Here is a 13,248-nt window from a genome sequence, read left to right as displayed (position 1 = left end):
GCTTGTAGTTTGCACGCCGGACGCACCTAAGCTTGAGCACGGTGCTGGAAAGCTTGACGGCGTCTCGGTGTTTAAAAAGCTCAGTTCAGAGCTGGGCTTGGCACGTTTCACATCTGTCTGACGGCGACAGTCATCCTTACCCTCCCAATACCCACGTTAAATGAGAATGTGGGATCTAGTAAGACTAATAAAAGTTCACTTGTCCAGGGTTCCTCGTGTACTGGGCACTCCTAACTCGCAGCCGCGTGTCATCACCCGCATTTCAGAGATGAAAAAACTGAGTCTCGGGAAACTCACTCAAAGTCAAAAACTTTGTGAAGAGCAGAGCTCGTAAGAGCCCGCAGTCTCCAGAACCCCACAAGTGAAGGTTTTAGGGAAAGCCTGACTTGTGGTGCCCCCACGCAATTCCGGGGTGGGGCAGAATATCTGGGCCCAGCTGCGCGGACAGCGGTTGAGCGAGACACACTGTCCCCCACTCACGCGCGACCCTTCCCGACTCCACCCGTTTAGAGACGCGGGAGGGCCCCGACCTCCGCCTCAAAACAAGCCCGGCTCAGATTCAAACCGTCTTTATTTCTACAGCAACATCTGAAAATAGAGAGCAGCCGCCTCACCCGCAACAGGGGAAGCCCCTCCTGCCACCAAGGGACCGTCGCCGCCCCTCGCGAGAAGCTGCAGGCGTGGGAGAGGCGTGGCAGGATGGCTCGGTGGGCGGTGCCCGGGGCGGGGTCGGGCCGTACCTGGGCGGGGCCGGGCGGGAGAGGCAGTGCATAAGGCCGGGATGCGGGGCAGGGCCCGGCGGTGGGAGGACTGACTAAGGGGAGGTTCCCGTCCTGGGGCACGGAGCGATGGCGGGGTAGGACGCATCCCTCAGAGGCCAGGAGGAGCGCGAGAAGGTCCCGGGAGCCACTTGGGAGGCGCCACTCCGAGAATGTGGAGCCTGGGAGATACCACCGCACGGAATGGGGGTGATTAAGGCCTGGGCGGTACCACTAGAGGAGGGAGGGGAGGCCCGGGTAGTACCGTGGACTGAAGGGTGGGGCGCGGCCAATAACTTATTTCTCTATATACAGAAGCAACGGCCGGGTTCAGTCGGGAGGGAGGGCGAGGGTGTCGAAGGGCCGGCGAGTGCTTAGTGTTCTTGGCTCTAGGGTCTGGGGAGGCCAGGCCACTGAGTCTATGGTGGAGACTCCAGCCGGCACCTCCTGCTGGCCCTGAACCTAAGGAAGAGGGCCCTGCTGGAAGGAATAAATAAGGGATCGAGCTGGAGTGGGCAGGCCCAGCCTCCAGGGCTCAGGCTGAGATGACAAGGGAGAAGGTTACCCTGAGATTGAACAGAAAAGACAGGGGCTATGGGAGAGACAGGCGGGACAAGCAGCAGGCCCATGCGCAGGGCTGGGGTGAGGGGGGTGTGCCAGGTGGGCGCTCTGGTGACTGGCTGCCCCTTCAGCATTAGCCCACCAGGGAGCTTCGTCGGGAGAGGTCCATGGAGCTGGAGCTGAGAGTGCGGCTGTCAGAGAGACCTGTGCCTCCAGGCTGTGGGCAGAGGGGGCAGGTGGCTCAGCCCTGTGCTGCTGCCAGTCTGTGCCTCCCTGGCCTGAAGGGGCCTGACCCGGCAGAGGCAGCTGGAGTCCCTGAGCTGGGCAGAGGCAGTGGCAGTTCCGGCCCAAGGCCATGCCTTGGTGCCCTGACACTCCTGCCCATCTCCACGGTGACTGTGTTGGCACTGGCCATTTACACATCCACCCCCAGGAGAGGCTGGGTTCCCCTCATGTGTCTCCCCTTTGTCCAGCCCAAAGTAGGCCTGGGATAGAATCCATTCCCTCCCATGTCGGATGAAGAGGCATGCTGGAGGGAAGCTTGGCAGCACACATGCAGCCCCGGCCACAGCCGTCCAGTGCCCGGACACCCACTTGCCCCTACCTGGGTCGGCTCTTCCACGCTCTTGTTGAGGAAGTTGAGGGAACTGGCCCGCTTCATCCTGAGGGAAAAGGACAGCCTGGTATTTGCCCAAGGAGGAACTCAGGGGAGATGGGGGCAGGGAGCAGGGTGGGGCTGGGGAAGGAGCAGACTGGTGGGTGGTGGAGCCTGAGAGGGATGGGGAGGTTGCCTGGGGTCAGTGGGGCACACTCATGGGTCAGGAGCTCATCCGGGGTTGCTGGGTGGTTCCTGAGGCTCACCTTGGTGGGGGGCTCACCTGGGGTTAGGGGGTTCCTGGGGGCTGCCCCCCTGCAGCTTCTTTACAAGCATCTCACTGCTGCGCCTCAGGGCGTCTCGGAGCTTCCCAAAGGAGCCGCTGCGCCGCAAGGAACCACTGCCATCCTGTGGGTGGACAGGCTCACCTCTAGGCCCCACTGGCCACCTAGGCTCCCGGCCCGGCCCCAGCCCCTGGACTCACCCCACTCCACTCAGCTGTAGGTCCTCCATCCTCGAGGTCAGACTCAGACCGGGGCCCGGCACCCCCGGCCACATCTCGGCTGCCACGGCGGTCTCCCCGCCCGCCACTGCCATCTTTCAGCAGTTCCACCACCTTGGTCTGGCTTGCGGGGTCCAAACCCTGAGGGAGGGGCAGGGGCATCAGGCCGTGACTGGGCCACACCCAGGGCCACACAGGTGTCTGCCCACCCCCTCCTGCATGGAGCCCCACCTGCTTGCGGTTGCGGCTGGCACAGTCCTCCAGTGTGTGTGCGGCTTCCAGCTTGCCCTGGCGCCGATATAGGGCCCCCAAGCTGCGCAGGGTGGTGTTGACTGTGGGGCTGTGGATGGGACAGTCTCAAACTCCATGTTCCCCCAGACCCAGGGTCCATCCTGGCACCCAGCCTACAGGGGGCCCTGAGGAAATAGGGACCTCCGGAGTAGCCAGAATCCATTACCTCCCATGTCAAGCCCTGTGCTGGGCCCGCCCAGCCTCTTCTGCCCTGGGGGAATCACGCCAGGGCTAGGGACCTGGCCCCAGGGCCCTCATGGGATGTTGTCACCAGGACCAAAAGCTGGGAGACCCGGAGCAAGATAATTAGGCTGAGAATTAGGAGACAGAGCCTTCTTGGGACAGGTGACCTGTGAGCTGGGCCTTGCCAGATGAGCGGCAGAGGAGGGGTGTGTTAGGAGTGAGAGTATGGAATGTGGAGATTGCCCTGCCATGCTCTGCTCCCCAGCCCAGCCCCGCCCCCTCACCTGTCTACTTTACAGGCCTTGTACCAGCTGCCATATTCCCCATAGGGGGCGCTGTCCCGGCGCTTATCCTGGAAGAAAGAGTGGTCACACTAAGTAAGAGCAGGCCCGGTTCTGCACATCCCCGCCTCCCCTGACAACCACCCAACCTGCCCCACAGAGCTACCTTGCTTTCCTCCCGCTCCTCTGCGTGCATCCAGATGGGCTTGTTGTCCCCTGGGGAGAGAAAGGAGACTGTCAACGGCCTACCATATAGGCCTCACCTGGTTGGGCTGGACACAGGACTGGGGTCAGGGGAGGGGAGACCAGGGTTGGGCTTTGTTGAATGAATGAACAAGAAGACCCAAAACACTGCTGGCCCTCTTCTGGACAAAGATGAGCAGAACAGACCCTTACCCCTCAGGCCACAGCCCAAGACATGTGCTAGGCCTGAATGATGGGCCAGGCTCCGAGGGACTCAGGAGCAGATGACGACTGACCATCTGGGGCCGGAGGTAGTTTCTCAGAGTGGGAGATGAGGTGAGCAGGAGTTGCCAGTGAAGAAGGGGGATGCAAAGGTGTGTGAGGCACTGGCAGGCCAAGGGGGCTGCATGAGTTGGGTGTGTGCTCACATGTGCAAACGTGAGCACTGGTGGCTGGGCACCATCTCGGGGTGAAGCTGGGGACCAGCCAGGCCAAAGTCTGAGGGCCTGCCCAGCTGAGGGATCTGTCCTGGGTGCTGATGGCAGAGTGGGCCTGGGATGCATCAGCCAGAGGCACGTGGCAACCACACACTCACCATTGACAGAACCAAACTCTTTCTCATGAGCACGGGTGAGGATCTCCTTGTACAGGGTCTCTGCATCCTGGTACTTGCCCTGCTTCAGGTAGCAGGAAGCCTGGAAGTGGGAGACCCAGAGAATGAGCAGGATGCATGGAACCAAGCCTTTTTCTCTCCTCCTTCCCATCCTCCAGCCCCTCCCAGCCTCAAGGCACCAGGTTGTTCTTGGTCTTGGCTACATTGGGGTCATCGGGCCCGAGGCGTGTAGCATAGATCTCCAGCGCCCGCCGATAGTAGTATTCCACCTCCTCGGCTTTGCCCTGGTTCTGGCACAGCAGGGCCAGGTTGCTGAGCTGCTTGGCCACATCTGGGTGAAACTTGCCTAGGACCTGGGATGGGAGAGGAAGCCAGGGGTTGGGCTCAGGGCTGCCCGGGCCCCTGCCTCCCAGACCCCTGGCCTGCCCAGCCCTGCCTACTCCCACCTTCTCTCGGATCTCCAGTGCCCGCTTGCACAACGGCTCAGCCTCCTTGTACTTGCCCCTTTTGCCATACAGGACCGCCAGGTTGTTTAGTGTCGCAGCCACCTGGAGGTGGGAGAATGGAAGCTCCTTGACCCAGGCCCTGCAGGACTCTGGGACCTGCAGGGGATGGGGCACAGCCCCCACCTCCCACCCAACCCTCACTCACGGCTGGGTGGTCCTTGCCCAGTGTTTTCTCCCGGATGGCCAGAGCATCATTGAGTAGGTGGGCAGCCTCCTTATACTTGTTCTGATCCCTGGGAGCAGGTGGGAGCATGGTCAGGGCTGTCCCCCAGCTCGAGGCCCTCCCCAGTGGCCTGCAGTCCCTGTGGTCACTCCTGTACTCAGTGAGTATGACAGAGTGGGACCCAGAGTGTGGGGAGACCTGCTTAGCTCCTGCTCTCCGAGCTCCAGGGGCTGTGGGCAGTTTTCTCACAATTGGCTGGGGTGTGCAGTGCTGGGGTCCCACTGACTGCCTGGTGCCTAGTATCCCTGGGCGCCACATGGCTCTCCTGCTGCCCCTTTAGCGTGTCCTGCTCTCCAGGTCCCAGTGCCTTTGTTCATGCTGGCTTTTTGTCATGGGAACCTTTTCTAGCCTCTTGTGTTCAGCCAAACTCACTTTCTGGCAAAGCCCCTCCTCCAGCCTTAGTGCCTGGAGAAGCTGTGCAGACTCCCCAGAACCCCTGGAGTCTTCATGTGCAGTCCCTCCCCAGTTCTGGCGAAGCCTCTCTCCTACACTAGACAGTTTTACTTGGATCTGTAGCCCAGCTCCACACAGGTGGGCCCCGAGTCTGGGCCCACAGCAGGCACCAAAGGTTAGTGATCCAGGGCTGGAGCGTTCCAGAAGAATTTGGGCACCCCCAGAGAGTCCTCACCGATAGACCAGTGCCAGGATGTTCAGCATGGTGGCAACGTCAGGGTGGTCGTGGCCTGACGTCTTCTCCAGGTCTTCGAGTGCCTGCTTGCAGAGTGGCACAGCTACCTCGTAGCGGCCCTGTGAGGCGTATTGGATCACCAGGTTGTGCAGGGTGCGGAGCCGGGCCGGGATCTCGTAGCCCCCATGCTGACCAGACACATCCCCTCCTCCTGGGCTAGGGGCTGCAGGGCCAAGGGCAGGAGGTCAGATGTACCATCTGCCCACTGGGCTGAGATGGTACATGCCAGCTGTGCCTTTGAGCCACTTGACACGTGGCCCTGGGCAAGTCACTAATCACTCTTTCTCAGTTACCCCATTTATACAGTGGGTCTAGTTACTCCATAGAAAGAGGGGGTAGAGGCCCAGCTCCAGTACTTCAGGCTCCGTGTCCTGGGGCAAGTCGCCTAACCTCTGAGCCTGTGTCCCTGTGTACAGAGTGGAGGCCCCGATGCACGACCAGTACCATGAGCAAAGCAGGCAATGGCCCCAGTGTGGCTGTCTGCACATGCCTCCCTCAGAGGTGACTCAGAGGGGAAGAGAACTCTCCCAAGGGTCAGGGCAACTAGTGGCAGAGCAGCACTGAAAGCCAGGCTGGTGACTCCATAGCTCTTAACTGTGATGTCTGCTCCCCACAGAGATGGGGGGATGTGAGAAGCAGCAGCACGTATGACTGTTCTTAAAGCTCTAACACACTAGGATGTCATGATCAGAAGTGAGGCAGGAAGGAACATGGCAGCCACTTGGTCCCAAGGACCAAGAGTTCACACAACCTTTCCTTCCTTCACTCCAGAACTGCCCATCCGCACCTGGGCTCTGCTCATCCTCATTGGGGAACAGGTCATCCAGTGTGTCTTTGGGGACGTCCCCCTTCTCCTCCTGGGAAGGAAGACAGGATGAGCATCAGGGAAGGAGGCACAGGGCAGCCAGGGTGTCCGTGGGCTGGGGTGGAGCCGAATTTGCTCCATGCTGCCCCTCCCTGCTCCCAGGCCCCCTTGCTGGGCAACAGTGACCATGGTAGGAGCTCACGTTAGGGGAGTTGTCTTCATCCAACTTGCGGATCTGGCTCATGAACAGCAGGTGCTGCTTCTCCTCCTCCAGCTGGGCCACGGCCTGCTCACTGCGCTGCAGCTTCTGCTGCGTCCCCGCCAGCTCCTCACGCAGCCACTGGTTCTCCTGCACCAGGCGCCGCACCTGCGCCCGCAGCTTCTGCTTCTCTGATTCTACAGCCCCCAGGTGGCTCGACAGTGCCAAGATCACCTGTGCAACCAGCCCAGGTAAGGGTCGGAGCCCCATCGACCCCCTCGCCTATGACTGTAGCCTGGGCCTAGTTGGGCTCTGGGACCCAGTGAAGGGCCAGGCCTGGCCCTAGAGTGAGGAGCTATAGGCCTTTTCTCTCCTAGTCAAGGGAGAATCTCCTCAAGGCCTCAAACACACTGTAGTGCAAAGCCCAAACCCAGGAGGCTTGGGAGTCCCCAGTTCCTTCCTTCTGGGATCAGGAGAACCCCAAAAGGGCTAGTTGGGGTGCTGTGCTTTCCCTGAGCTACTAGCCCCTTCCTTCATCTCTCCCTGGGTTGTACTCAGGCCCCTGCTGCCACAGCCACTAGGTTACTGCTCCCTGCCCCAGGGCTAGCGCTTGCCCACAGAACTCTGCTAGATGGCTGAAGAGCCACCCAAAGACTCCATCCCCACTTCTGCTGAGGGGGCCACAGCATCCCCTGCCTTTCTGCAGCTCCCAGGTAGGGAAGGGGCATGTATCCCAAATGCTCAGCTGGCGTGAGGAACCACAGGGGCAGGAAAAGTATCCAGAGGCCTTGGCCTCAACTCCCACCCCTCTCCCCAGCCTCTATAACTCTTTTCCTGAGTTTCCAGTCTCCTCCTGCCTTCCTGCCTAGGTTCCAACCTCCCTTCTTGCTCTCTCTTTTTTTTTAAATTTGAGACAATGTCTCACTCTGTCACCTGGGCTGAAGGGCTATGGCACCGCCACAGCTCACTGCAGCTTCTACCTTCCAGGCCCAAGTGGTCCTTCCACCTCAGCCTCTTGAGTAACTGGGACTATGGGTGCACACCACCACACCTGGCTAATTTAAAAAAAAAATTTGGCCAGGTGCGGTGGCTCACGCCTGTAATCCTAGCACTTCAGGAGGCTGAGGTGGGCAGATCATGAGGTCAGAAGATTGAGACCATCCTGGCCAACATGGTGAAACCCCATCTCTACTAAAAATACAAAAATTAGCTGGGTGTGGTGGTGCGTGCCTGTAGTCCCAGCTACTCAGGAGGCTGAGGCAGGAGAATCACTTGAACCTGAGAGGCAAAAGCTGCAGTGAACTGACATTGCACCACTATACTCCAGCCTGGGCAACACAGTGAGACTCTGTCTCAAATATAAATAAATAAAAATAAAAAATTTTTTCATAGATACGGGGTCTCATGAACTCCTGGATTTAAGCAATCTTCCCACCTGGGCCTCCCAAAGTGCTGGAATTACAGGCGTGAGCCACCACACCTGGCTTCCACCCTTTCCTGGTCCTTCATGGTCCAGGGTAATTTCTGCAGTGGTGTCTCCAGCTAGTCACGCCTCCCACTCTGCTCCAGCGTCACACATGGCCTTGATGCCCATGCCCTCCATGCAAACTGTTCCCCCTCTGCGAGAGTGCATGTGCTCCACCAGGTGTGGGACCCCTGACTGGTCCTTTCTGCCTCTGATGGCCAACTGGCAGAGGAGTGAATGTCCTTGCAGAGGGCCAGGCCATCTGAGACCCTGTACTTTACAGTTGGTTAGCAAATGCCTAAGTGACAGGTGTTTCCATAACCACTAGCTTAAAAAAAAAAAAATTCCCCCAACAGCCTGGAAGTATACACAGCAGATGGCATGATCCCTATTTTAAAGAAAAGGAAACCAAGATGATACAACCTCCCCAGGGTTCACGTGCCAGGCAGGGGTTCAGCCAAGCTCTGAGGGGAATAAAACAAGTCTAACTCCTTGCACATCCCAATGGCTCCTGGACATCTCCAATTGCATATCATCCTGGCAGCCTCAATTAAAGGGGGCCAAAACAGAGTTCTGATCCACCCAGGCCCTCTCCTCCCTTAATTTGCTTAAATCACAAACCTGGGAGTGATGCTGCCTTCCTCTCTCTCCCTTATTCCACCTTGGGTCTTGCTGGACCTACCTTCAGAACATCCAGAACTGGTCCCTTTTCTCCATCATAGCCACCCCTTAATTCCAAGCACCAGCTCTGATTTGAATTCCAGCAGTGGCTTCCTAACCACTCACTGGAGAGTGATTCCATCCTCGACCCACTGAGGTTTATTCTCCACATCTCAGCCAGAGAGTTTTTAGAAATTCAAGTCAGACTGTGTTGCCTGCCTGCTTAAAGCCCTCCAGAGGCTTTCTGACTTCCTGAGAATAAAACCCACACTAACGAGGCCATGATCTGGCTCGTGGCTTCTCCTCAGGCCTCTTCTGTTCCTCTTTCCTTTCCGTGAAGCTTCAGTCACATAGTTCTTCCCCGAGTTCCTCCACCACAAACTCCTACCCCAGGACCTTTGCACATGCAACTTCTCCCCTGCCTCCCTTTCCTGGAGACTGGTTCATATCTTCCCTCAGGTTTCAGTTTGTCATTTCCTCACAAAAATCCTGCCTGACCAGTAGACAAGACTCACTGCTGTGAGCTATCATAAAATCTTGTTCTTTTCTTTGTAGAACTCATCACAATTTGTAACAATCAATTATTTCCGTATGTGTGCTTTTGTCTCTTTTCCAAATACGGCAGGAATCCTGTCTATTTTCTTGGGTCCTGTATCCACCTAACGCCCTGGCTGGCACTCAATAACTCATCTGTTAACGAATGAATAGAAGAATAAATTGGTGGGAGGCTGTGTTTCCTTAAGGATTTTCTTTCTGTTCTCATATGCCATCCAGTCTCCCTTAGGTAGAGGGGAGCTGGGAATGGGGCTCTGCGTGGGGGTGAGGGTGATCATGGTCTCTTACGGCAGGGCTGGGGTCGCCAAAGTGCATTTACTTCTTCAAAAGGTATTTACTGGGGTCCTAACACGGGGCTCCAGGAAACAGACGATTCCTTGCTCAGATTCTTCTCCTAGATTACTGGATTTCTCTGGAAGGCTCGATCCCTCCAGTGACCGCCCACCTCAGTACCCCAGACTGACCTACCTGGGCCTCCCCCAGCCCAAGCTCAATGGCTTCCAGGGAGCGACGCAGGAGGATGCAGCGCTCCTGCGAGCCAGGCTCGGCTTCGCCGGCCTCAGGCGCAACGAGAGGAGCCAGCAGGGCACGATGCTCCCCACGCAGAGTCTCCAGTCCCTGGATGACGGCCTTGGTGCCCAGCACGATCTCATCCTGGCTCAGCTTCTCCTCCCGCGGAAGCACCATCATGGCCATGGTTGTGGCGTCTGTGGGACGAGGGTGCGGGCAGGCGGGCGCCGGGCCTGGGGCCACACCGCCCCAGATTAGGTAAACACAGGCGGTCCCCGGACGCCTGGTCCCGTGTGCCCAGGTCCCCCAGCCGGCAGCCCGTACCGTGCCCACGCTTGGCCTACAGAGGGCGCGCCCGGCTCGTCTTGGCCAGGGAGACGCAATGCGGTGCAGCCGGACCCTGCTTCGGCCCCAGACCACCGGCTTAGGCCGACTTAGGCGGCCCAGTGTCCGTGTTTCCCCGGGGACCCCCTAACCAGGACAGGTATGGGGAACGTGGGGGCTCACTCCTGTGCAGGCGACCCTGGCCCCTCCAGCGATCCGGGCCCAGCCCCTCGGACAGCCCCATCCCCAACCGGCAGGCCACGCCGCGGAGCCCATCCTCCCGACGGGCCGACCCTGCGGAGGCCATCCCCCTACAGGGGCTGAGACCGCGGCCCTCAGTCCTTCCAAGTTGTGCCCACTACGACCCCTCCCCTGGGCCAGCGCAACGCCCTGCGGCCTCCCCTAAAAAGGCCGCGCCCCTGCCCTGGGCCACCCGGGACCGCGCCCCCTACCAGGGCTGGTCGGATCCTCCCACAGGCCGCGCCCACGACGACCCCCTCCCCTAGGCCGACCCGGAGCCTCCCCCCGCTTTAGGGCCTGATCCCGTCTCCCGGCCCAATCGGCCAGCGCCGACCTGCGCTTGGTGCTCGGGCCCGGCTCCGGCTCCGGCTCCGGCTGCCTCCCGCTTCACCCGGACCCGCAGCCGCGAGCCGGTCCCGCCACCTCCATCCCGCCGGCCTTCCCAGCAGCCCCCGCGCCGCCTTAAAGGTGAAGCCGCTACCTCGGTGGCGTCGGAGGGGGCGAAACACGCTTCTCACGGCCAGCTCGCTGCCTTAAAGGAGCGCGGGCCGGGCCGGCTCCAGCGGGAGGGGGACGGGGCGGGGCCATCGAGGCGGGGGCGGGGCGAGGACCCGCCCGGGGCGCAGTTCCCAGGGGCCCACCTGCCCCGAGGGGTGCCCTCGGCCTCAAAATGCCCCGGGTCCTCAGGGTGTGGAGCTGCTCGGGAGATTTAACCCGAAGGTACCTAGTGTGGTGCCATCGAGGACGGCGGGAGAAACTGAGGCGCAGGGAGAAGGTTGGGCTTCCCGGAGTACAGAGCGAGGCATTTGCCATTAATTGAGCGCCTACTGCGTGTTGCGCGCTTTGGTGCCCTGGGTTCATTGACTTAATGCTCACGAAGACCCGAGAAGTGAGTGCTGCTGTTACCTGGCTCGCAGATCTGACCCTGGGCTCCGCATCCCGGGGTCACATCTGGTGGGGGACGCACCATCTCTGACAGAGGTGGTTTAGCGCCCTTAGCTCAAGTACATCCGGTGACAGGGAGCTTACTACGTTCGGCTCTGAGACAACTCCAAAGGTTAGCAAAATTTTCCTCGGATAGACCTCGAAGTGCCTTCCTGCAGTGCTCATCCACAGCCCTAGCTCTGTCTTCAGAAAGAGGGCTGCTCCCTTATGTCAGTTAAAGTATTTGGAGACAGCGATGGTGCCCCGCGTGGTCTCATCTCTTCCCCAGGCTGCTCCTGGTCCCTTCACTCAGTCCTACCGCAGTTTCCTGACCCTTCCCCATCCCAATTTCTCCTTTCTGGGTGTAGTCTAGCTTGTTGGTCCTGCTCAGAAGGTGGTGCTCAGCCCAGGGCCCAGTGATCAGAGACGAGGAATGAACTATGCAGATCAGAGGGACGGTACCCCCAGGATGCCACCTGTCCACAAGAAAAGCCGCAAATCAGGCTGCCTTTTACACAAGTGAAGACCCTCTATTTGACACATCTCAGTTACATCCAACCAGGTTCTTCTCAAACCTGTGCTCTGCCAATGATTTTTTTTAAGAGAAGTTCTGGCCCGGCGCCGTGGCTCACGCCTGTAGTCCCAGCACTTCGGGAGGCTGAGGCGGGCGGATCACGAGGTCAGGAGATCGAGACCATCCTGGCTAACACGGTGAAACCCCGTCTCTACTAAAAAATACAAAAAATTAGTTGGGCGTGGTGGCGGGAGCCTGTAGTCCCAGCTACTGGTGAGGCTGAGGCAGGACAATGGCGTGAACCCAGGAGGCAGAGCTTGCAGTGAGCAGAGATTGCTCCGCCGAACTCTGGGCAACAGAGGGAGACTCTGTCTCAAAAAAAAAAAAAAAAAAAAAAAAAGGTTCTTACTTTATAAAATACTTTATAAAAAAAGTTTCTTACTTTATCTTCCAAGCTGGCGTGCAGTGGTGTGATCATAGCTCACTGTAACCTCAAACTTCTTTGTTTTCTTTTTGAAATGGAGTCTGTCTCCCAGGCTGGAGTGCAATGGCACGATCTTGGCTCCCTGAAATGGAGTCTGTCTCCCAGGCTGGAGTGCAATGGCACGATCTTAACCTCTACCTCCAGGGTTCAAGCGATTCTCCTGCCTCAGCCTCCCCAGTAGCTGGGATTATAGCACACACCACCATACCTCGCTGATTTTTTGTATTTTTGGATACAGGGTTTCACCATGTTGGCCAGGCTGGTCTCAAACTCCTGACCTCAGGTAATCCACCCACCTTGGTCTTGGCCCAGCCTGTAACCTCAAACTCCTGGGCTCACGAAATCTTTCCATCATAGCCCCCCAAGAAGCTAGGACTACAAGTGCATGCCACTACACCTGGCTTTTTTTTTTTTTTTTTCCAATTTATTTTCTTAGAGACAGGGTTTTGATATGTTGCCCAGGCTGGTCTCAAGTGGTCCTCCATCTCGGCCTCCCAAAGTGGTGGGATTACAGGCATGAGACACCGTGACTGGCATGATTTTTTCTGGATAGCTAATACTTTCATTTGTGCAACATTCAAAAGACATACAAAGGCCAGGCTCAGTGGCTCACACCTGTAATCCCAGCACTTTGGGAGGCCGAGGCAGGTGGATCATCTGAGGTCAGGAGTTTGAGACCAGCTTTACCAACATAGTGAAACCCCGTCTCTACCAAAAATACAAAAATTAGCTGTGCCTGGTGGCACACACCTGTAGTCCCAGCTACTGAGGAGGCTGAGGCAGGAGAATCGCTTGAACCCAGGAGGCGCAGGTTGCAGTAAGCTGAGATGGCACCACCGCACTCCAGCCTGGGTGACAGAGACAGACTCGTCTCAAAAAAAAAAAAAAAAACTAAAAAAAAGGCATACAAGTTACAGTGAAATGTAGTTATCCCTATGACTGCTGTCCTCAGCCATCCAGCTCCCCTCTTCAGAAGCGCACCTTCTGCTGTGTCTTATGTCCATTGATTATGTTATTTGCATCAGTGCTGAGCTTGTGTTTATCCTTGTTCATTTCAGCTGGTCAGTTTTCCTCCAGGGCCCCTGAGATTGGGGTCTTCTGCTTTTGGGATCTGTGGTCCTTCAGCCCTCACATTGGCCTTATTTTCCAGATACATTGCCATTGGTTGGGCTGGGCTCACACCT

The 13,248-nt window shown here is 58.1% G+C and overlaps 1 protein-coding gene and 1 long non-coding RNA gene across 4 annotated transcripts; one reads left to right on the top strand and one right to left on the bottom strand.

Annotated features, from left to right (window-relative positions):
- Positions 1-553: 553 nt before the first annotated feature.
- KLC2 (kinesin light chain 2) lies at positions 554-10,734 on the bottom strand. Of its 3 annotated transcripts, none has more exons than XM_010366430.2 (16): positions 10,624-10,734; positions 9,537-9,811; positions 6,392-6,622; positions 6,172-6,241; positions 5,325-5,547; positions 4,619-4,706; positions 4,414-4,515; positions 4,147-4,320; positions 3,950-4,049; positions 3,338-3,387; positions 3,175-3,242; positions 2,648-2,756; positions 2,399-2,557; positions 2,198-2,322; positions 1,924-1,981; positions 554-1,536 (listed from the first exon to the last, which is right to left on the bottom strand). In XM_010366430.2, the coding sequence occupies exons 2-16, from the start codon at positions 9,762-9,764 to the stop codon at positions 1,453-1,455; spliced, it is 1,869 nt and encodes a 622-aa protein (XP_010364732.1). In that variant the 5' UTR covers positions 9,765-9,811; positions 10,624-10,734; the 3' UTR covers positions 554-1,452. The 3 variants fall into 3 exon arrangements, with proteins under 3 accessions (XP_010364732.1, XP_010364730.1, XP_010364731.1); XM_010366428.2 differs by having other exon boundaries at positions 10,477-10,645; XM_010366429.2 differs by having other exon boundaries at positions 9,537-9,775; positions 10,477-10,645.
- On the top strand, positions 4,509-7,519 carry LOC115893582. Its single transcript, XR_004053639.1, has 3 exons — positions 4,509-4,675; positions 6,464-6,639; positions 7,470-7,519. It is a non-coding gene; the product is annotated as an uncharacterized LOC115893582 (long non-coding RNA).
- Positions 10,735-13,248: the final 2,514 nt, after the last annotated feature.

The sequence above is a fragment of the Rhinopithecus roxellana genome, chromosome 15, assembly GCF_007565055.1.
Source record: "Rhinopithecus roxellana isolate Shanxi Qingling chromosome 15, ASM756505v1, whole genome shotgun sequence".
Classification (NCBI taxonomy): Eukaryota; Metazoa; Chordata; class Mammalia; order Primates; family Cercopithecidae; genus Rhinopithecus; species Rhinopithecus roxellana.
The sequence above is the reverse complement of the archived record's forward strand: the minus strand, read 5'-3'. Positions and strand labels throughout refer to the sequence as shown.